Raw genomic sequence first — 22347 nt, 5'->3', positions numbered from 1 at the left:
AAACCCAGGCATTACAATAGAGGTAGACAGAAGAACTCTTGGGGAAGCTGTCTGATTATATCTCACTTTATATATGATATCTCATTATATATTAAGCTGTCTGATTATAGCTAATATCTCCACACACCTGGCAAAACTCAGATTATCACTAGGTAAGCACCAACTATGGCAGAAGGAATCCTTTATTTCTGCTACTTGAGGCAGGAGGAAGCTAATACTATTTTCTATTGTGCAATTTTAGGATTTCATTTCCATTCTTCTGATTTTTTTTTCCATATGAACAGCTATCAAATATACTAACCACCCATCACTAAACATAGAGAAAACAGGGCTGGATTACACTGGTTAATCATTCTTCAATGGTTGCTGAGCAAGAGAAATTTTTTAAGAGCACTATTGCTATGTTAAAAACACTGTACCGGGGCCAAAACAACTCCAGCACGGGGGGACACTGGAAGAAGAGTGACTCCTCTGAAATCTTTCTCAATTTCAGAACTGAAGACAATAAAGCATACACATTAAAGCTCAAAAGCCCCCAAAAGCAAACGTGACCAAAAGATACAGCAAACTCCAGCTGGTGGTATGGTTGTGAATCAACTTTTTTGCTTTGGATTTTTGTTTTAACTCACTGCCCCCACCCTCCCTCCTTGCCTGTCCTAGGACAGGCCTGACATTTGGAAAGGGCAATGGAAGCGTGTCAAGATCTCACCAGGAAACACACACACACGCACCCCCCACTTCTGCCAGCATCCTTTGTAGGCTACTTCTTTTCAGAGGACTTCAACACTACTTATGACAGGAACTCCATGCCTCTGTGGTATTGCATACACATTAAAACCTTGAGACTATCAGAGTAAAGTTGGGCAAAACCACTTGGCTTTACTTCCTTGCAAAGTTATCACCACAATTCACACTTCTGTCTCCCTTTTCTCAGAGGTATTTTGTTACTGCTCAACACTCAGGCTGCTCGGTAGCTGAAGATGCCTCAACCTACTCCATGCACAGGTCAATGCATCTTAAGACCTTCTGCCCATATTTATCTAATAGCTTTATCATGAATTGGAGATGCAATCATAAGAAATTGCCAGTGAACAGTAGATGGCATTCCAGAGTGCAGCAAAACTGTCAACAAGCAATGCTGTCTCACAGTCTTTGGGAAGGGAGTAAAAATTGATACAGCACGAAGTGAGCTACTTATTTAAAAACCAAACGAGCCATTCCTCAGTGGTGTTCACAGTCTGGAGGGCAGGGAGTAGGGGAAATAAAAAGAAAAAAAAAAAAAGATAAGAGAATGGTTGAAAACAAATCTCCAAATCAGTCAAGATTCTTGAAGCAAAATAAAATTACATGGGAAGAGGTGGGCTACATGAAAACTTGGCTCCAGTGCCTTTGCTTTAGCACTTCCCCGAGCCTTCTCTCGCCCTTTATGCTGAACCCTTACTGTATTTAAACATCAATTACATGATCATTTTACTGAAAATTCAGAGAACTAAGCATTAATATTGGGAAAGTTAGAAAATTAAGGCAGACTACTGAGTGCCAGGACTAGCGCTCCCCACATGCACTAACCAGGTGCACACCTTGCAGCCTCCATTTGCTGTGCATTCCCTATACATCACCCTGGGAGAATAACCCATCATGGGAGCAGGTTTCTTCACTGTAATCCATATTTTCTGCAAACATTTATTCCTGGTGTGGGCTTGGTTCACAGCACTTCTGAAAACTGTGGATACACGCAAATACAGAACAGAAGAAAAAAAGTCTACCAGATTGGAAACTTTACAGTATTGTCTTGACTCTGTACTTTGGGGAAGAGAAGGACATTTTGCTATCTGTTAGCATCAGATTCTTGCCTTATGTGTCCTCCTTTGATCTAGGAATTAACTGAAGTGTCTTTCTCTTGCACATAGAATCATTGTGGTTGGAAAAGACCTTAGAGATAGAGTCCAACCACATAGCACTAAAGAGAACATAAAGTTCTCCTTACCCAAATTTAGATCTACTTGGGGATAAGAGTGTAAGGCTTATTTTCCCTGCAAGTTTAATATACCTACATACTACCTTAACTTTTAAAGCTCAATGCCACCTTCAGCCTAGGAAAAAAAAAGTGAAAATTGAAGTTTGTATTCAGGTAAGAGGCCTTTTTTTTCACAACCCAGACGGGAATTATCTTCCCCCTACACAAATGACAACCTGATAAATCTTTTATAATCGCTATATACCCTCCTGTGAAGATAAGATCTTCATTCTTGGCTGTGCTTCCCAACATCCACCTTTTTCTGCACCGCCTTTCCAAACAACATGTGTCTCCTCAGCTGCTGATGTAGCTCAAGGATCCTGTGTATAAGGATACCACCCCAAATCCTACTTCATCACCATCATGCTGGACACCTGGTTGGAGACACAAAACATACTCCCCAGCTACAGGGCCAGTTGTTATCAACACTGTGTGCACACTGTGCTGAACCAGGAGAAAAGAAAGAAAAAAAGTAATAATAAATACTGTCCTGGAAACAAACCAGGAGAGCAGCATTGCCTGATGTATTATTCAGGAATGTGAACTACTCAGAAACCCTTTATCAGCAAACAGGCTGCTATAGTTCTGATACATCACCCATGCTGGGACAGCCTGATGGGAGCTAGAGCCAGGCCTCCCTCCTGCAAAGGAGCCAGACCCCAGCAGCACAGCCTTGGCTGCAGCCAGTGCCTCCAAGCATCCCACCACCAGCAAGGTTATTGCACAGTGTCCCACACTCCTCTGTCCAGCACCAGAGGCTGAAGTATTTTGACATAAACAGGATATTAACTGGAACTAGTTACATGTAAAACTATTCAGGAAAATAGCCAGCTCCAAGGACAGATTAAGTCAAGAAAAAAATCTGTGAGACTGTATCCTCAATTTCCTTCTTGTAGGAAAATACTCTCTGTGCTTAAGGAAGGGATCCTGGCACTCATTCTCCTTCCAAGTTATTAGGGACATAAAGAGAGGCATAACAGAGAAAACATAAATCTTCACTGTAACCTTACACAAATACCACCACCAAACTGCCTGACTAGGCTTATTTGCAGCAAGAGGGGCTTGCATCTATGTCTCTCCAAGTAACAAGCCACCCATGCAATATGCAACACCCAGTATTAAGATTTTCCACCACTTTTGTACATACCATTTCTCCTGCAGCTTCATCTTCACTCAGCATCCGCTTGCCTCTGGTCCAGTGGGTACAACATCTCCTCAAACCTCCTCCCCCTACTCTGTTAACACCACTTTCTATGACTTCTAACCCAGCAGCTTTCACAGACGCTACTCTTCCGACTTACCGGGTAGAACAAGTTGCTTCTCATGATGAAAAAGCAGAAAGAAATCCAGAAAAGTCATTAAACTTCCACTGGATAGAGAAGCCAAGGAAAGAAGGATTACATGCAAGTGAAGTAATCAATACCTACAACTTGAATTAATTGATCACAATTAAGGTGCATATCATCAAGCAGGTGTGTTCCTGCTTTAAATAACTTGCTTCCAGCTGGTTTCCTACTTTTTTTTCCCCTTTTTTTTTAAGGTAGCTCCCTAACAAAGCAGCTGCAGTTGCTGCTTATTCTCAAACAATGCCGGGCATCAATTATGGCTGGAGCCATTTTAACAGTTAAATTGCTCAAGCTGCAAGCCTCAGTCTTTACATCATGCTGAATGAGTTATCTCACAGAGATAACCTGATATTCTGTTCTTAAAATGTATCAATCTCTATATTAAGAAACATGAGGTTTAACTAAGAGTATAAAAGCTTCAGTTTAATTTATTTTCAGATGAGCCAAACTATTCACAACATCTTCTTTCAAAAAGGAAGCACATTTTACATTCAAGATGTAGCTGTTAAAGAGAACATATGGAACTGGCAACTGGATTGATTTTTGAGACATAGCAGTTCATTAAGACATGCAGTCCACAAAACCATTCACATCCTGAGCTCTTGTAAGCCACAGGCCTTTAAACCTACTTTTGCTTATGCTCCATTCATGGGGTTAAGCTGGACCAGAGTGTACCACAGCGGGTACAGGCCAAGATGCGGCCTGCAGCCTTTGCTCTTCACAAAGCCTGAGCTCAAGGTTTTAAGAACCACAGAGGAGAAGACAAAGTGAGTCAAGTGGTTTCCTAACATCAGGTTGGGTGGAGAGATAGGTTCTAAAATCTTAGAAACTAATTTAATGTAAACCCCCTTGGCCATTTCAACGTGCAGCCCTAGTCTGAACTTGGAAGGTCAATTTAGACAAAATCTAACACAAATTAAGTGTCCCAGGCTGTTTTCCATTAGTTCACAAATTGGCTGCAACTTATCAACAGCATATTTCCACTAACTAACAGGTCTGTTATCATCTCACGTCTGTGCAGCTGCCTCAGGGATCTCTGGGCACTGGGTCAAACCTTGAACACTCTGGCACACGACATGTGCCCCATGGTTGCAACAGCTACAACAGTGCATTAAAGCACGTGGGTTTGCATACTACATGTATAACATTGCATTTAAAACTACACTGATAACATTCAAATTGATGGCTTGTTAAACTTTCCTTACACAGGCAAGAAATATCATCCAGTTCTGAATGAAATTAGAGCTGTCTGGAAGGCTGTAGCTCAATAAATACTGTAGTTTCCATCGCAGAAAATTCTGTCATGAAATAAAAAACCTCAACACCAAAACCCATAGTAACTTGGCAAGGGTTCCAGCCTTGGAGGAGAAGGGATTGTGTGCAATGTTTCCTGGTCATTAAGATCTGGACTCTAATTTGGCTGAGGTGCTTGTAGTTCCAGCTGGAAGGGTGTCTGGCTGTGCTCCCCTGACACAAAAACAAGGTGACTTTGCAAGCACGGGAGTCCTGCAAAGGTGGGAGTTTCGTGTCATCCACACCTGAGCTGTGTGGCATTTTACAATGCATGCAGTAGGCAAAAGGTTCCAGGTAGGAAAGTTTCACGGAAGTAGAATGGGGCACCAGGAAGAAATTTGGTCTTAAGTAAAACACAAAGTAAACCAAAACTTACCTTCTGCATGCGGCTCAGATTCATGTGACTTCCCTTCCTCCTTTGGTAGAAAAACAGAGACCAGTAATTTCTTTAGGTAGATTCAGGAAAGCTGAGCTGTGTGGAGCAAATGCAGGGAAGGAGATGCCTCTAACCAGGCATAAAAAGTCCAAAACACAAAAAGAAAGAAGCAGCAGCCAGCATATATTCCAGGCTCTAATCCAATTCAAAATGTCTTAAAAACAAATGCAGTTTTTCTGATGTTGTCTGCACAGGACTGGCAGCTGGGACTAACCAACAGAAATGGCTTGTGCTTAAAAATACTTGATATCAAATGAACTCTGACTTGAAGCACAATTTAAATTATACTTCAGCACTTGTCCAGTGGGATGAGCACATGATTGGGTGAGAAAATGCTTTAGAAGGAGTATAACGTAAAGAAGCATGAGAAGGGTGTTCCAAAATAACATTTAAATCTCTTATGCTTCAGAGAAGAAGAGAAACTTTGGGAAAGGCATCACACTTCCTTTTAATGACCAACTTGGAAGTTACACTGATTGAAAGAAGGGACTCTGACGTTAAGACCTGTAATTTACTGAGCAATATGCTTAGCAGAGACTGTGGAGGTTGACAGGGAAAGGAAAAGAAGGCTCAAGATAATACAGTTTGTGTATCGGGGCCAAATCAAATGCACTGAGCTTCAGCAGCTGTGCTAATTAAATCTCATTCTATTTGCTGAACAAGAACATTAACATTCATCACTTTGCCAAATTTCTTAGAATATTTTGTGTCAGTAAGTAGATAAGTGATTTTGAGCTTGTTTACAGTGCAGAATATCATTACATGAAGTGATACCATTAGTCACTGCGCAACGGCAGGTTGTTCTAGGGAGTCGTGTGTGGTCCATGACACTGTTTCTGTAGTGCTCCTGTGCTTCCTACAGGCTTTTCTTCAGAAACAGACAATAGATTTTTTTAACTTTTTGAAATTGCAGTTATTCCTTGCCATCACACAGCACCCTCAACATGGCCAAAGAACAAGTCATCAGCCAGGAGAGAAACAATTTTACCTTCCGAAGCCACCACGTCCCCGTCCTATTGTCAGGCCACATCCTCATTGCTCGGAATCGTGTGCAAACTTCCCACTGCAGTTCAGAGCACGGGAAGGCAGGGAAGCCCTCTTGGGCTATATGCATTCCTTTGAGCTTACAATTAAATGGTTCATCTTTTATCAGATGTTTGCAGCTTCTGTAGCTAAGGTTGTTTTCTGCCCTACCTTTGATTCTGTTTATGGATGACTTGTACTAAATTACACTGCATTGCTGTTGCAGAAGAGACATCTCTCACTGAGTGATACACAGCAACAAAAGGGAGACGTTTTTATTGTAATAACAATGGCCACCCAGCCTGAGAAACATGTGGGTGTAAGAGGGTCTGCAGGAGAGAAACAGGAGTGAGCATCACCTGTGAAGAGAACTTTAGGCCATCAGCTTGCTTATCAGAGAGGGCATCTGGGGGGAACATAGAAAGTGTCTTTCAGCAGGTAAGAGTCTCAACACTACTCGCATCAGTGATGCTCCCTGGAAATAGCCCTGCTGCAAGCCAGAGATGAAGCAGAACCTGCACTTGCTGGGTTCATGCATGCTGCCCAGTGCAGCAGCATGGGGAAATGCCCAATTTGGTCAGGAATCAAAGCTGTTCTGCTGTATAACCCCCCCTGGGGGAGTTTTCCCCAAATTTCCTTTTGCTTTCCTCACTGCAAAAGTATTTGCCCTTCTGAGGTGGATGAGGCAAGGTGGGGGCTACTGTTACATGGTCCTTGACCTGCCAAGGGTGAAATGTGGGGTGCAACACATGCCAAAAGATGGAAATTATGCAAAAGAAACAATAGTAATAACAGAAAAAAAATCCAACAGCAAAATCAACGGAGTGAGATTTCTTCCTGTATTGCAAAGGATTTTGTTCATCCAAAGCTTCATAGATTGACCAATTTAAACATGAATAAAAAGGGGCCAACTGTGCAGGAGAAAGGTTATTTTGAAATGAATGAAAGAATAGCTGCAAAGTTCCCCAGCTGCCTAGAGCAACCCCCAATACGTCATTGACTGATCGTCACGTAATTAAGTTTCAGGATCCCACATGGTACATTTGCTATCACACATTAACAGATGAGGCATGAGGAGTGTTTCTGGAAATGCAAACAGCTCAGAAAGACAGCGTAAGCAGACGACACAATGAGTTGTGCTAGTTGTTGAATGTGTTGATCTTTCCAGGGATGTAGGAAATGTGTTACTTTATGGTGTTATTAAGAAATATTGAGCCCACAAGGTAAATGCTCCATTTTCTTTCTTCCCAGTCACATTCACTAAAAAGTTCTTTCTGCCGTTGGTGCCCCTAACACAGGGCTTTCCCATCCTCAAGAGAAACACTCTTCTCCTGCATCCCAGCAGCCAAACAGCTTTAAACTTCTCTTGGAAAAGGAGAAGCACAGACTCCAGGACAGCCTCAGAGCTGGGCATCAGTGCGGCACCTCCTTCAGAATGCGGATCTCAGCATCAGCACGTGTGAGGGCCACTGACCCACTCCAAAGGGCACAAAGTAAACCCAGGAGTGCTATTTGCTGTAATTAAAGGCGGGGCAGGGAAGCCCCGTAGAGCAATAAGATAATTCCTCACTGTCAGATGGCACCAAAATCAAAACAGACCCGGAAGAGTTTCATTAGTCCAGTTTTTATTCAAATTAAAGGACAGGGAACTACAGTATGATTTTCTTTCATAATATAAATATGTCAGTGAAGAAAGTTTCTTGAGTCATTTGTCACACCTGACAAGACAGCTGTCAAGAGAATTACTTTGCAAAGTCCTTGGTCCTTCACACTCATGCAAAAAATCTTTAATTAAAAAAATGAGCTTAAACAGTCAACCAGCTCATTATGGTATGCTGTCAGCTACTGAACCAACAAAGTCTGTTTTACAAAAACAAAGAGTTTCACACCCAGGTAGATTATTTTCACAATCATCCATTACTCTTAGGGAGGGGTGGGGAGGTTATACATAAAATATACAAATTAAAATTCTCGATATTTATTTATTGTGTTCACTGTAGAAGAAAATAATTTATAAAAGCATAAACAAAGATAAGGGCAGAGGAAAAAAGTGACTCCAGACTACAATGTCAAACACACGCCCAAACACTGCAGCTTTGAGCAACAAATGATGCTCACGTGAATGTGATTTATGGGCATGATGTTAAGCCAAGGGAGCAGCAGCTTTGATACTACATTTTATTACTAATGAATCCCAAAGGTTAAAAATGATCTGCATTTATCTATCGAGCCGTCATGTTAGCTTGATGAATAGGCATCGCACATCGCTGGATATTAAGGATTTTAGTCTCCAAACACTGCAAGAGAACAGTATTAAGCTTTCATGGTGGTGTCATGCAAATGCTGCCAAGTATATTTATGGTAATTACAGTGCTGTACACATCTGTACAAAAAAAGTATTTGGATAACTGAATGAACTTAAAATTGGGTTTAATCACCCCCAATTTATCTATTAGGCACAAATGGAAAAGATGGACTTGATTCAAACTCACTTCAACAAATTACTAGAGACAAATCTTTCCTGCTTTACATAGGCTTCCCTGTTGCATACTGAGCAGCATGTGCACCCACAGGTGATGCAGTTGGGTTTTCTGGGTGCCCATCCCCAGGGATGCGCTCTCTGAAAGAGCTAAGACACCTTTGGGAAACCCAAGGCCGGAATCCTCAGGGGGTCAGCACATGGTGACCCCCGGAGAGAGCCAACACGAGAAAGATGAGGAAAGCCTTCATATTCACAAAGGACCACTGTGAGGAAGCAGCTTGAGTTTGGTTTGTAAAGCTTCTACCAAACCTCTTGCAATAATTTCACTGGTTTTGGCAGCCCAAGGGGTTTGCATGCCTGTGCTGTTTTGTGCATGGCATCCTTCATCTTCCAGCAGCGCTGTGCTCACGCAGGAGAGCCAAGAAACAAAACTGCTGAGAGACAGCTTGTCCACCAAGATGACTGGGAAGCAAACCCATGGCACAGGAAAATTAAATCAGAGCACTGAAATTGTTGTAAAATAACTAATAATCTAAGAGCGTACTGGTGACTGAGGTAATGGATTTTCATTCTTCATAATGTTCAGCCCAATGCTGTCCTCCTAATATGTTAGAATGAACATAGGAGCTATCCCAGATCTTAGTCAGAACATGGAATTTCTTGTGCAGAAAGCATACAGATCCACATCTACATCACAGCCAGCAAAAACTGCACTGGAGTGTAAGAATTAGATCCAGAATTTAACAGAGGTGTCATTGACAACCATAAAAAGCAATCAAAAAAATCATTTAAAATCGTCTCTTAGAAAAATATTTACAGTAAAATTTGTTAGCACTAATGCTACGTTTTCAGTCCTAGAAAAAGGCAATCTTTAAAGGAGCTGGCTCAGGTGCTCAGAATTAAAAATACAAACAGGAAACCACACGGCAAAGACAGACAAATTCAGAAAGCATTTCAAGGGGGGAGACAGCTGGTTCGTCACACGTTACGGTTGGTCATATTGCATAGCTGGAAAACGAGGTCACTTGACTTGCATAACACTGCAACGTTTGAGAAGGAAAGAAAAAGAAACGTGTCATTTGCCATCGAGGAAAATTGGCTGCAGCCAGGAATGGCATCATCCCACCCCTGCAACGGGCTGCAAGTCCCAGCCCTGTCCAGCCGCAGGTCCAGGCCAGCAGTGGGCTGAAATGCCATTTTACAACAGCAGAAAAACACCAAAAACTGTTTTTCCTTACAAGTAGGAAGGTTTATAAAGAGATGTCCAGGTGGCAAAAAAATATCCAACCTTCAGGTATATCCACCTTTCACATCTGACAAACAGAGCAAATTTCAGCCTTGTATCTCTCCAGCACTAACTTCTAATCTCTAACCTACATAAACTTTTAGTCTCTGGATAATATTCACCTTTGTTCCAGTGATGCCAGTGTGAGGTTAGCTGGCAACTGTTCCAAACTGTTGACCTGTATGTAACTGGGCTATACAGTAGCTATTTAACATTTGCCCACATCTATACAAGGGCCACATGTGCCCAAAAGCTCCTCTGTCCTTGTCCTGTCATCTCAGTCCAACAACAGATGCTAACTCTGACTGAAATGCTTTGCCTGTCCCATTCTATCCTCTGTTCTCACAACCTATGTGAAAGGGAAACACCTTTTGGTGTTTCCTTTTGGGGCAGTGATTTGAGTCAGTCCAAGCCAAGGCATCATCTTGCCTAAGTCACTGTAAAGATGCATCTCGGGCCTCTGACCTGAAGGCAGCTGCAGTCATGGGATACATTCCTACCAGCCTCTATCACTATTCGTGTAAGCAACACCTCTGAAAAGAGCAGCATGTCATACTACTATTTTGGCACACTTCACTGCAGACTGTAGAACCAAAAGCAAAAGGTTTAAATGGTATTACAGAAGAAGACTACTTTTTATTTTCAACATCTCTGAGCTGACATAGAATGGAAGGGTAGCTATCAAGAACAATACTGCTATTGCTCTGGACAGTTTGCTTTTGTTTGTAAAAAGAAGAACATTCAAAGAGGAGTGGGTGCTCCTATTCCCCATGAAGGTCAGCCCTTTTGTGGGAGGGGACACAGCAAAAGTAGGTGCTATTTCCCCCACAGTGAACAGGCATCTCTCTTACTAGGACCATATCAAATCAAACACTACAAACCTACCCATTTACAAAAGAAAACCCATTCCTCTACAAAAGCTGCACAAGGTGATGTGGCCTTAGATCCCTCTGAAATAAATTTTGGAGTATTTTTCTTTGCTACTGTAGAAGGTCACGTGAAGTCCTTTTGATAGGAGATGTGTGGGGCTAAAAAAAATGGCACAATAACACTGGTTAAGTGCTGTAGCTCAACAGTAACATGGGCAGATTTGGTCCTGCAGCTGATCTACTGGGACAAACAAACAACAAACAAGAAGAAGAGGGAAAATATCTTTCTTCAGTAGTTCCTTTTAGCTCAGGAGTCCTTTGGGAGTCCACCCTTGTAAGCAGAGGCATGCCAAAGCTCAAAGGGAGACACAAAAAGGTATTTTAAAGTCATATATCTTAAACGGAAAGTGTTCAGATTCTGGGATGTAAGCAAGACAGCTACCTGACACCGCTGGACCTATATTTGTCTGCTTTGAATCATCTTATGAATTTGTCACACTAAGAGAGGAACGTGTTCAGTACAGGCAAGATTAAAATAGCAATTACAGTGACAGTGATTAATCTCCATGCTCTGGAAGCATTAAAACCCTCCAAGTATTTTACTTTGCTCATTAATCCCTGCTTGGGTGACAGAGGGTTCTCACTGTATGTAATGTCTCCACACTAATGGCACCATAAGGTATTTTTAAACATCTAAATGCTCTATTATGAAATGGCATTGAGATGCTGGACAGAGCTAGAACTGGGGCTTTCAGCACAGCTGAAATGCAGAGGTCAGGAATAGTTTCTAGTCAAGCAACATTTACTTCACAGGAGCCATAAACCCATCAGAGCAGCACACGTTTTAGAGGGTTGTGAAGTTTTGTGTGGTCCAGGTGCTGAGAGTCCAGCCCCAGGGAAGGCACTGCCCAGCAGGTCCCACCACATACAGCAAACAGCATTCATGGCAAGTAGAAAACAAAAAAAATCACACAGTATTTATTTCCACCATACAACAAGCATTTTGGGGATACATACAGTAGTCCAGTGGCATTTACAAATGTATGACTAAGAGAGCGTCACACTCAAGCCAGAGCACCCTGTTCCAGTCCATTTCTGCTGACTGCTTTTCTCAGTTGGTACTCGGAAGTTTCCACTACCAGTAGTAAAGTCGACCCTCCAGGCACAGTTAAGTAGTTCAACCAATAACGTGCACAAAGCATCAGTAGTGAAGAAATCCAGAAGTGTTTGTTTTTACTCACATGCCCAAACATAGCAGTTTTGTTTCACACAAGAAATTCAGTGCCTGCAGTTCAAGCACAGCGTCTATCTCAGGACACTAGCCATTGAGAAGAACGGTTGATTGCACCACAGGTAACAAGCAATACCTCCCATCTAGGATGGCACATGACCCCAGAGGTATATCCACTTTGCCACATGATCCACCGCAGAGCAGACAGATGATGTTTGCAACATATCAATCGTCATGCTAAGATGTTAACAGCAATGAGATGGGTCAAGTCGGAGGTCAGTCATCTTCCCAATATCGCTGTGCTGGTTTGGCTGGGGTAGAGTTAATTCTCTTCACAGTAGCTGGTATGGAGCTATGTTTTGGATTTGTGCTGGAAACAGTGTTGATAGCACAGGGTTGTTTTAGTTACAGCTGAGCAGGGCTTACACAGAGTCAAGGCCTTTTTTGCTCCTCAGCCCACTCCACCAGCGAGGGAGCTGGGGTGCACAAGGAGTTGAGAGGGGACATAGCTGGGACAGCTGACCCCAACTGACCTCAGGGACATCCCAGACCATACGATGTCATGCTCCGCAGATAAAGCTGGGGAAGGAGGAAGGGGGACATTCAGAGTGATGGCATTTGTATTCCCAAGTCACCGTTAGGCATGCTGGAGCCCTGCTGTCCTAGAGATGGCTGAATACCTCTGTCTGAGATGGGAAGTAGGAAAGGAATGCCTTCTTTTGCTTTATTCATTGAACTGTTTTTATCTCTGTCCATAGTTTTCTCACTTTTGCCCTTCCATTTCTCCATCCCACAGTGAGGGAATGAGCAAGTGGCTGTGTGGTGCTCAGTTGCTGGGGCTAACCCATGACAACCACCTAGCTGGATCCATTTCACTTCTGCTCCTCACACTGGCTTGATCATGTGTCACAAAGGTTTGTGAATCACAGCCACACCTGTTGTAGAAATGGACAAACAGACATAGTTATTGTAGAAGCAGCTCCTGGGTTGCAGTGTGGCTAAGATCATCCTACAAAGTCAAAGACTAGCAATGGGTTAACACAGAGAGAGGTGTCTACTGCTTTCATGAAAGTTTCCTCTCTGGAAGGCAACATGAAACATTAAAAAAAAAAAAATAATTAAGGGCTGTGCCTCCTGAAGCTCAAAGTTTATGAATGGCTCCAGCTGTTGCCAGCTCTCCCACCAACGATTTACCTGCATAACTTCTCCCTGTGCTCATGCTGGTTGGTAATAATGTCCACTTGTCGGTGATGGGGTTGTAGTATTCCACTGAGGCCAAATTGCAGGAACCATCATCTCCTCCCACCACGTAAAGGAGGCCATTCACCGCACACACACCTCAAAGCAGAGCACAGATGGTTAGACACAAGCTACCTCATCCATCATGGCATGTCCCCTGTCATGGTCTGAGTCATTCCCAAGCAGTCATTCCCTCATCGTCCACTTTTATCGCTTTCTTACAATACTGATCACTCACATCACTACCATGCTGGCCACATTAAAAAAACAACACACAGACAACTGCAACCAGACATCACAGAAAGACTTCTTATGGTTACCTGCATTTCTTCTACACATATTCATGTCTGCAACTTGCTTCCAGGTGTTTGTTCCTGGGTCATAGACTTCCACACTCTTCCTTACTAAGGGACCGTCATGCCCCCCAGTCGCATACAGCAGCCCACTGAGAACACCAACACCTGCCAACAGAGCCCAGTGTCAGCTAAACATCCAGGGCAAAGGAAGGGCTCCATGTCCCTGGTTCTCCTACTGGCTATTGCCTTGCTCTCTCCAAGGCAATTCCAAAACACGGGCCACATGTGCCTCAAGACTGTCTGACAGATGGTCAACTCTCCACTCAACGTGGCCTACAGTAGGCCTGAGCAGTAACACTCTGCAGATGTTCTTTTCGGGTTGTGCCCCTTTCTCAGGTAGATGGACAAGACATCCCTGCCAGGAAAGGAAAGGGAACCCCCAGCAAGTCCAGCAAACCTGGGCAGCACCCACACATCCATACAACCCCCAGCCTGGACTGGGGTCATCCCAGGGACTTGTGGACACCCGTCAGAGGTCAGTAGGGAGATGGCGATGCTGTGGCTCTGAGCACAGTTTCATTTATGGAACTGTACGGCAGACCGTGCTGCAGCCTTGCTGCTGATGAGTGGCACTGGACAGTTCCCTCCCCAGTGTCTGCTGGAGGGGCATCTGGGAGACAACCAGAACTTGAGGGCCTCAGGTTGCAGGCTGGGAACAGAAAATTGCAAGGGTATTTGGCAGGCACCTAAGAGTATTCCTAATACTGGACTGGCTGTGTGGAGATGTACTTGCTTGCAAAGCAGCACTGAAAGTGTTTCAAAGAAAATTCACTAAAATCCATCTCATAACAGGTACAAACTGTTTTCCTGTGTTTCAACATGCTGTCAACATCATGAGACACTTGTTCTGTTCCATAAGGTTGTATTGGGCTAGGTTTCAGCATCAAACAGACGCTAAGATCCTTTTCAGTTGAATTCAAACCAACAATGTGTGGTCATATCTACCTCACCTCGAGTTACAGAAAAGGTATTAGAATGAGAACAGAAAGACAGCGTGTAGAGAGCAGCCTTCCAGTTGCTCAGCTCAGAAGGAAATTCCCATGACAGCTTAACTTGCAGGGTAATTTCAGCTCCCAGACAAAGGGCAGCCTCCAGGCTTGATTGCCTCTAGGTAACGGCCACTTTGGCTGTTGTACAACAAAAACTGCACAATTTGACACCAGGGAGGACCTGCTGCACACACTGAGAGATAGCACCAACATTGATATAGTCTCTTTCATCTAAACCCGATTTAAAATGCAATAGCTAAGAGTTTTTATCCTTTCAGAGAACAACATCCACAGAGAGGACAAGTGCCTACCTGGCCTAACATCATATACTAAGTTGAAAACCATAAAGACTAGAATATAATCCTTTTTTAACATGTCTTTTAATTCTCCAAGATGACCCATTCTTGCTAGCAAACTGTACACTAAAAAACATTTTAGCAGGAGCAGTCCAAGATGAATTTTGTTGCCTCTACTTGGTCTGCACATCACCCAGTCCACATGTGCTTTGTTCTGCCAAGTACCCACTGGATGCTTGCAAAGAAGACATAAAAGGAAAATCCATCTGACTGCCTCCAAATGATAAGAGAGAAGGAGGTGCAGTTTAGCTTTCCAGTCCCCAGCTGAGCCTGCAGCTGGTGATTTGGAAAGGTAACTCTTTGCTGACAAGTGAGATGCATCTGTTAGCAAGGCTACTTGGAAACACTGAACATTATTTCATTAATCCAGAAATTAAGTTTTAAATTGCCAGATTTTAATGAAGTTGGGAGAACTGCTGAGAGCTTCCAAGCCATTATGGTTTTTCCCCTCATGGGAAGAGGAGGAGGGAAATAACAGGTTGCACTTGCCAGCCCAGCGATGCCAAACAGCCTCTTCCTTCCCTTCCGTGAGCAGAGGAGAAGGCAGTGACCAGGAGGCAGTACCTGCTCCGCTGCGCCGCGTGCTCATGTCAGCTACGTAGGTCCATTCGTTGGTGGCCGGGTTGTACTGCTCCACCGTACTAAGGCACTGACGGGACGCTCCGTCGTAACCCCCCACGGCGTACAGCTTCCCTGCAGGAGACACACGTTGCCATCAGCGTAACAGCCATCATGGATGTACGTTACCACCACGCCTGACAGCCCCAGGTGAGGACAGATGCTGGCTGAGGGAGGCCCTGGGATACATGCCTAAACCTGCTGGGATGTTTGAGGAGAATCCTGGTGAAAGGATCTACAGTAGACTCACAGTCAAGCAGGACTGTTTTTAAAGCTGTTAAGGAAACAACACGACACAATGGCTTAATGAGAAGCCAAAAGCCCAGAAGGTTTCCCAAATGGCTTGTTGGCCCAGGAGAGGAGATAACATCCAAGCATGTCCTGCTGAGGGAGCATTCCTTCTGCTCAGGTGCCACAAGGCAAGGTGTGCTGTCAAAGGTCAGTACAGTGCACGAATTACACCAGCACATGAACAACAAATAGGCAATAGCCTCTTATGTTCATAAGACCTGCATGGAAACCTAGACCTCATTTTGAAGAAGCTGGGAAAAATCAAAACCAACCAATGTTGGCAGCCCAGGTGAAGCTGGCCTGTTCACTTGTGCCAAGTGATCACAACACAAGATATACTACAGGAGCCCGTGACAGCACGGTATACCTGTCCCTCCCAACCCCAACTCAGTAAGAACTGATTAACACACACCTAACGAGAAAGGAAAAGACAATCAGCTGTCATGGGACTACACCATAAATGAACAAGGATGATGCTCCACCATGTCCCCTCTTCACAGGCCTGACCAATAGCTTCTCTTTGTCTCCCTGCATCATCTGTTAGCTTCTTTTGCATTTCAGCAGTAAACTCTCTGGGCAGAGAGGGTTTCTTTGTGTTCTTTACTAGACAACCCAGCATAAAGGCATTCTGGTTCAAGACCAAGCATCTTAAGGCACTACACCAACCAATCACTAATAAAATTCAACAAATACATAGGGAAATTCTAATCCATGAATAAGGCCAGTTTTCAAATCTGAACAGCTGAGCCTGGCCACAAGTGAACTATACAATTCTTTGCATGCACATGAGACTCCCATCAGCAACATCATCTACAGCCACACTTTTGTTGTCTTGATGTTTGCAAGGCTCCAAGAACAGGCCAGCTCTTTTCTTTCTCCCTCTGTTCCACTCATGGCCTCCTCAGGCTGTGATCATTACGAGAGGTCTGCAAGGATCAGGTTTACCACTGTGCTCCTTCTGCATCTTCCTGTCTCTATACACCTTTCAAACTTTTGTTTGTGCTGTTGATTCAACCCACCCAAGTCAGTGAATCCAGGCAAGAGTGCCAGGCCAAGCAAGACAAGATAAAGTTCCCCTGCATCAATCGTTAGATATTTTCAGTACCCACAGACATTGGGTCAATCTTCACCATACTCAGGTGAACACTGTAGATGAACTGCAGGCTGCAGTTATTGCTGCATTGCTGCATCAATTTGATCAGATCTTCTTCCCTCGTTTTTTTTAATTATGGACTCCAAAATGTGCAACTTACCCACACTTTCAAACAAAGCAAATGAAAAGGATTTCCTAGACCTCCTGTGGAAAACCTGTCCACAGAAATGCATCTCTCAGGTACATACTTAGTGTTTGTTCTGCATTCAAATCACTGCAGCGAATCCCAACAACCATCAGCAGCCCAGCACTTCCCAAGCGTGGGCCAGTTTTGAAGGAGATGCTTCTTAAGCACATATGCAAATTTAAGACAACCACCGCTATTTCTTCTAATTTTATCTCCCTTCCTCTTCTCTCACAAACACATTTCATGTACATAAACACATTACATATCTTTCCCATTCACACAGGTCAAATCAAACCCCTTCAAAGCACAGTTTACAGTGAGGCTTGTCCCTGCATCTGCTCTGCACTAATTGGAAACAGCTATGCCACACTGAAGACAGATCAAATAAAACCCTTCACTTGCTTCAGAACTGATTTTGCCAAAGGAAGAAAATGCTCCTACTTAAACTGCTTTTTCTCCTGGATCCAAACCAAGCTGCTCGGTTCCAGCTCACTCAAGTTTGGTGCTGACACATTGATGCCAACAGCTGCCACAATCCCTCCATGCAGCTTCTCCACCCACCTTGTGTTTGCCATCCCCACTCCCTGCTCAGTTACAAACCAGAGCAAAGCGTTTCATGCGTGTCTCATGTCATTAAACACAGGTTTTAGTATTCCTGCCAAACCACCACCCCGGTGCTGTGGCATGAACTATGCTCATGTTTCTCACTGAGCAGGTCTCCTGGGATGGGTACTCCATCCACACAGTGTCTACTGACAGCAGCAGCGTATCCAGCAAAAAAAAAACGTTTGCTTTCGCTGGCCAGAGGCAGCCCAGGAAGAACAAGACTTCAAAAAACCTGTACACACATAATGGCATTCATGGGATGTGTGGACTAGTTCAATACAGGTCTGAGGCTCTTGGAAAGCTACACATGACTTTTCACTAAGATAAAGAGGAGAATGGAAAAAGCTGCAGCAATTACATCATATAAAATAAATCTCCACCAACTAATCTAGAGCAGTTCCTGCAGTTCCCTCCTACTGCATTTGACCATTCAGGCTTGTGTTTGACACAGTAACATTTGCTTGTGGAAACGGCTGCTGATGTTCTTACCCTCCACAACTCCAACTCCAACACTGCTTCTTCTTGTGTTCATGGGAGCCACAAAAAACCACTCATTGGTTTTATAGCTATAGGCCTCAACTGATGCCAGACCTAGTTAAAAAGGGGATACACAGGTTTTCTAATTAAAAAAAAAGAGAAGAAAAAAAGATTGGTGTTGCACTTTCATCTGCCTTCCACCTCCTCCCAAGCCCGTAATTCCCGCCACACTCCTGTATCCCAATTTTCTAGCCTCTTGCCTCTCAGTCTGGGACCAGCCTGTCAATGCCACTTCTTCAGCAGCTGCAAAGACTGATACCCCCTTGCCCCTGCCGCGGAACTGCTGCTCCTCCAATGTGCTGGGGACACCAAGAGCAGAGTCCAGATTCCTAACCCAAAAGTCTCCTGTCCTTTCAAGCATTACAAAGTGTCCCTGCAAAGGTTGAAAAATTCCCCAGACCCTGTTGCATTGTACTCATCACCAGCTGAAATAGTTAGTTTAGGGCTTAACCAAGTGGCAAAGCTCTACAGCAGAGGTGTGAATGTAAAAATGCAGTTATTGCAAGATAAATGCCCAACATACATACCCCATAAGATGCCTTGCTGGTATTTTATGTTGTTATGAAAATTTAGCTAAAACAAGGAAAAAAACCCTTTTCAGTCCAGAGAATGAGACTGAAAGAACTGTATCACTGAAGAAAAAAATACTAGGGTTAGATTCTCTTAATTACTCATGGGTCAGAACAGGCATGTGGTTAGTTACAACATGCACTAAGTCCAACCTCTGGCTCCTTCTCTGTAAAATCATAGAGGGTGGGCACAGGAACCTCACTAAAGCTCTTCAGTCATTGCGAGGGTCTCTCAAAAGACTTTTTCAGGTCAAGCACTGCCTGGTTGTTGTTCAGTCACCTACCAGTGCTGCCATCAAAGCCGCCCACCGCATACAGGAGATCATTGAGCACAGCAGCACCCAAGGTGCTTCGTCTCTCCTGCATGCTGGCTATGGATGTCCACTGGTCCTTCACGCCGTCGTACACGTCCACCGTCCGTACCCTTAGAGACCCGTTAAAGCCCCCGACAGCATAAACGTTGCCAGCCATGAATACCACACCTGATAAAAGAGAAGAGAGATCTTATGGAGGTTTTACAAACAGTTTGGGGAGACAGTACCACCAGACATCCGTCAGGGCGTGGGAAAAAGCAGGGAAGAGCAGAATGTTAGCCAAGTCTTTGGCATTTTCTGCAGGTTAAGAGCACTGGAGCTAACTATGATAGAACATACGTGTGTGTGCAAAATGAAATGCACAAAAATACATGGCAACATAAGACACAGATGGATTTCACATCTGAATGAGTAATTTCTGAGCCAGAGATAACACCAAATGTTGATCCACATTCACAACCCTGGCAGATGTTTTCAGAGGAATGCTCACAACTTACAGATCTCCTCTCCACCACTCCTCAGCACTGTGAGGGACTGACTCAGCTCCTTTGATTTTCCCTAGGAAATCAGTAAGGAAAATTGGATCCCTCTGTGCTGACAGGACAACGAGACAGGAGGAGGAGGAGAAGCAATCAGGAGAGAGATCATGAAGGACAGACGGGGACTATAGAGGACAGAGAGGCAGAAGCAACACCTCTAGAAAGCAGGGCATCTACCTGAATGGGAAGGATACAAGTCTGTAGGGCAAGAAGAGGAAGGAATGGCAAAAAGAAAGAGCTGCTTGAGACCAAGGCACAGAGGAAGGCTGAAAGGAAGACTGAGGACATCCATCCAATGCTGAAAAGCTGCACTAGGAAAGCAAAGAAGGTTACAGCCAAAATTCCTGTTACCTGCTCTGCATCTCCGGGAGGGAAGCTCAGCAACCTGATCCCACCGCTCCTCCTCAAAATCATAGCATTCCACACTGCGAATGGCTTTGGGTGCTTGCCCACCCACCACGATCATCACCTGGGAAGGGAAGACAAGAGCTAGAAAACCTCAGACACCAGCCCAGGCAGCTGCCCTCTGCAAAGAAACCATCACCACAACCTGGTCAAGAGTAGCTGTCAAAAACATGCTGTAGGCCCACTAGAAGCCCTGGCACCAACACTTAAGTCAACTCTGTTCAATGAGGCAAAAAGTTTCTCCAATTTATTGCACACTGGATATGGCAGCCCTGTTAACCCTTCCTGTTAACTGCTTCCAAGGTGGGCAATCTGCCCTATTTCCCCAGGGAACACAAAACCACTTGGCTGCAAAGCACACGTAAGACTTCTTGCAGAAGTACTTTAATGTGAAGATGATCCCAGCATAATAATTTCCACAGCCAGCCCACTGTTTAGTCATTATCTCCATGGTGGTGCTAAAAATAATTGATGCCACTTAGCAAATAAAACCTGACAGCTGTTTTGCCACCTGCAGGGAAGGCAACACTCAGGGAAATCACCAGGACTATGAAGACCCCAGGTGCTGGGCTGCCAAAGGAAGTGATTTGTCAGCTTCATTCAGGCTTTTGGCTGCAACATGCATTGGTGCAAATCCAGTAATTAAAGCCTAAGTTCCTTACAGATAGGGAAGGATCTATGTGAAAGTGATCAAGGGCAATCTTAGCAGTGTGAGACCTGCTCTGCTGGGTAAGGCTAAAGGTCTATCCAGCTCATACTCCACAGAATCCCAGACTGTTGGGCGTTGAAAGAGTCCTCCAGAGACCCAGTCTAGCCCCCTGCTAAAGTGGGTTCACCTCAATCAGGTTGCACAGGAACACATCCAGGAAGGTTTCAAAATCTCTAGAGAAGAAGACTCCACATCCTCCCTGGGCAGCCTGTGCCAGGGCTCCCTCACCTTAACAGCAAAGAGGTTTCTCCTTGTGTTCCAATGGAACTTCCTGTGTTCCAGCTTGTGTCTGTTACCCCTTGTTCTGTCACTGGGCATCACAGAAAAAATACTTGCACCATCCTCTCCACATTGGCTCTTTAGGTATTTCTAAGGGCTGATAATGTCCCCTCTGTCTTCTCCAGGCTAAACAGCCCCAGATCTTGCAACTTTTTCTCATCAAAGGGATGTTACAGTCCCCTCATCATCCTTGTCGTGCTCTGCTGGACTCTCTCCAGAAGTTCCTTAACAAATCCCAGCAATGGCAAGTAGTGGACACTGGTGCAAAAGTGAGAAGGCTTGGACAGCATGTGGTGTGGTCCTTCCCAAATCTGCCCTGTTTGCCAGCAGAAGACAAACTCCCGACAGACTCATAGACTTGGCCAGGAGCAGTGGTCCCAGGAGCCTGCAGCTCAGGATTCCATCACTGCAAACCAACACCTGCACAGGCAGTGTCCAAACCACCAGCACCTACATACAGCTTAACTTGTACTTTGCTCTGAACGTATTTCCTTCAACCCTCCACAGCTATCAAGAGGAAGAATTTGCTCCCTTCATCACATCAAATCGGCAAGAGCAAACGCTGCCCAAGGCAAACTGATTTTTACAAGGCCAAGGAGCTAAGAGCAAGATAACAGGGCTTCAAATGTAGTCAAAGAGTAAATGGGAATCTGCCTACGGCCTCTGCAAGACAGCTGTGAGTAGCTGAGGAGACAAGATCATCACTTGAGGTCACTCAGGTAATGATCTCAGCTCTAGTCACAGCTACTTTAAAAGTACAGAGCTACACAGAAATTTAAAGAATTTGAAAGAGTATGAAAATACCAGACTGCTTAATCTACAAAGACAAGAAGCTGACATTAGAAAGCAAATTGTGTCTAAATTAGCAGCCTGACTGTTTAGTTGTGTAACAGTCTTCCATTGAGAGATGTAGAGCTTCACATGATTATGGAATTAAGAGGTTTCACAGCAGACAGTAATCCCTCATCAGTGGGAACAACAGACCAGATGAAAGTTTCTCAGTAACAGGATTGCTGGAAGATCATCACCTTCTGTCCTTTTTTTTTAATAGTTAAAAAGAAGGAAGGAGAAACCTGAAGAAGATTTTGGGTTTGTTCTCATAGGTCGTGCTATAGATGATGCTGAGAAACTCAGAAAATGCTGGTTTGCTGTTCATTTTATCCTTAACTACCTTAGTCCTTGAACACAAGGGTCTTATCAGCCCTTCGTGATACCCCCAAAGCTATGTTCTACCAGCTTCATCTTAGCACCAACAGGCAGAAAGGACACAACACACCA

The 22347-nt window shown here is 44.1% G+C and overlaps 1 protein-coding gene across 4 annotated transcripts in view; it reads right to left on the bottom strand.

Moving 5' to 3' along the window:
• Positions 1-7759: 7759 nt before the first annotated feature.
• KLHL3 (kelch like family member 3) overlaps positions 7760-22347 on the bottom strand; it is a 48858-nt gene continuing 34270 nt past the window's right edge. For 3 of the 4 annotated variants that reach the window (XM_062002476.1, XM_062002478.1, XM_062002479.1), the window contains 7 exons: positions 20028-20145; positions 19108-19305; positions 18207-18308; positions 15487-15615; positions 13542-13682; positions 13177-13320; positions 7760-12917 (listed from right to left, as the gene is read on the bottom strand). In XM_062002476.1, coding sequence (XP_061858460.1) covers positions 12889-12917; positions 13177-13320; positions 13542-13682; positions 15487-15615; positions 18207-18308; positions 19108-19305; positions 20028-20145 — 861 coding nt within the window. In that variant the 3' untranslated portion in view covers positions 7760-12888. The remainder of the gene's footprint in view (positions 12918-13176; positions 13321-13541; positions 13683-15486; positions 15616-18206; positions 18309-19107; positions 19306-20027; positions 20146-22347) is intronic. The other variant, XM_062002477.1, reaches the window with a different exon arrangement.

Source organism: Colius striatus, chromosome 9 (genome assembly GCF_028858725.1).
Source record: "Colius striatus isolate bColStr4 chromosome 9, bColStr4.1.hap1, whole genome shotgun sequence".
NCBI lineage: Eukaryota > Metazoa > Chordata > Aves > Coliiformes > Coliidae > Colius > Colius striatus.
The sequence above is the reverse complement of the archived record's forward strand: the minus strand, read 5'-3'. Positions and strand labels throughout refer to the sequence as shown.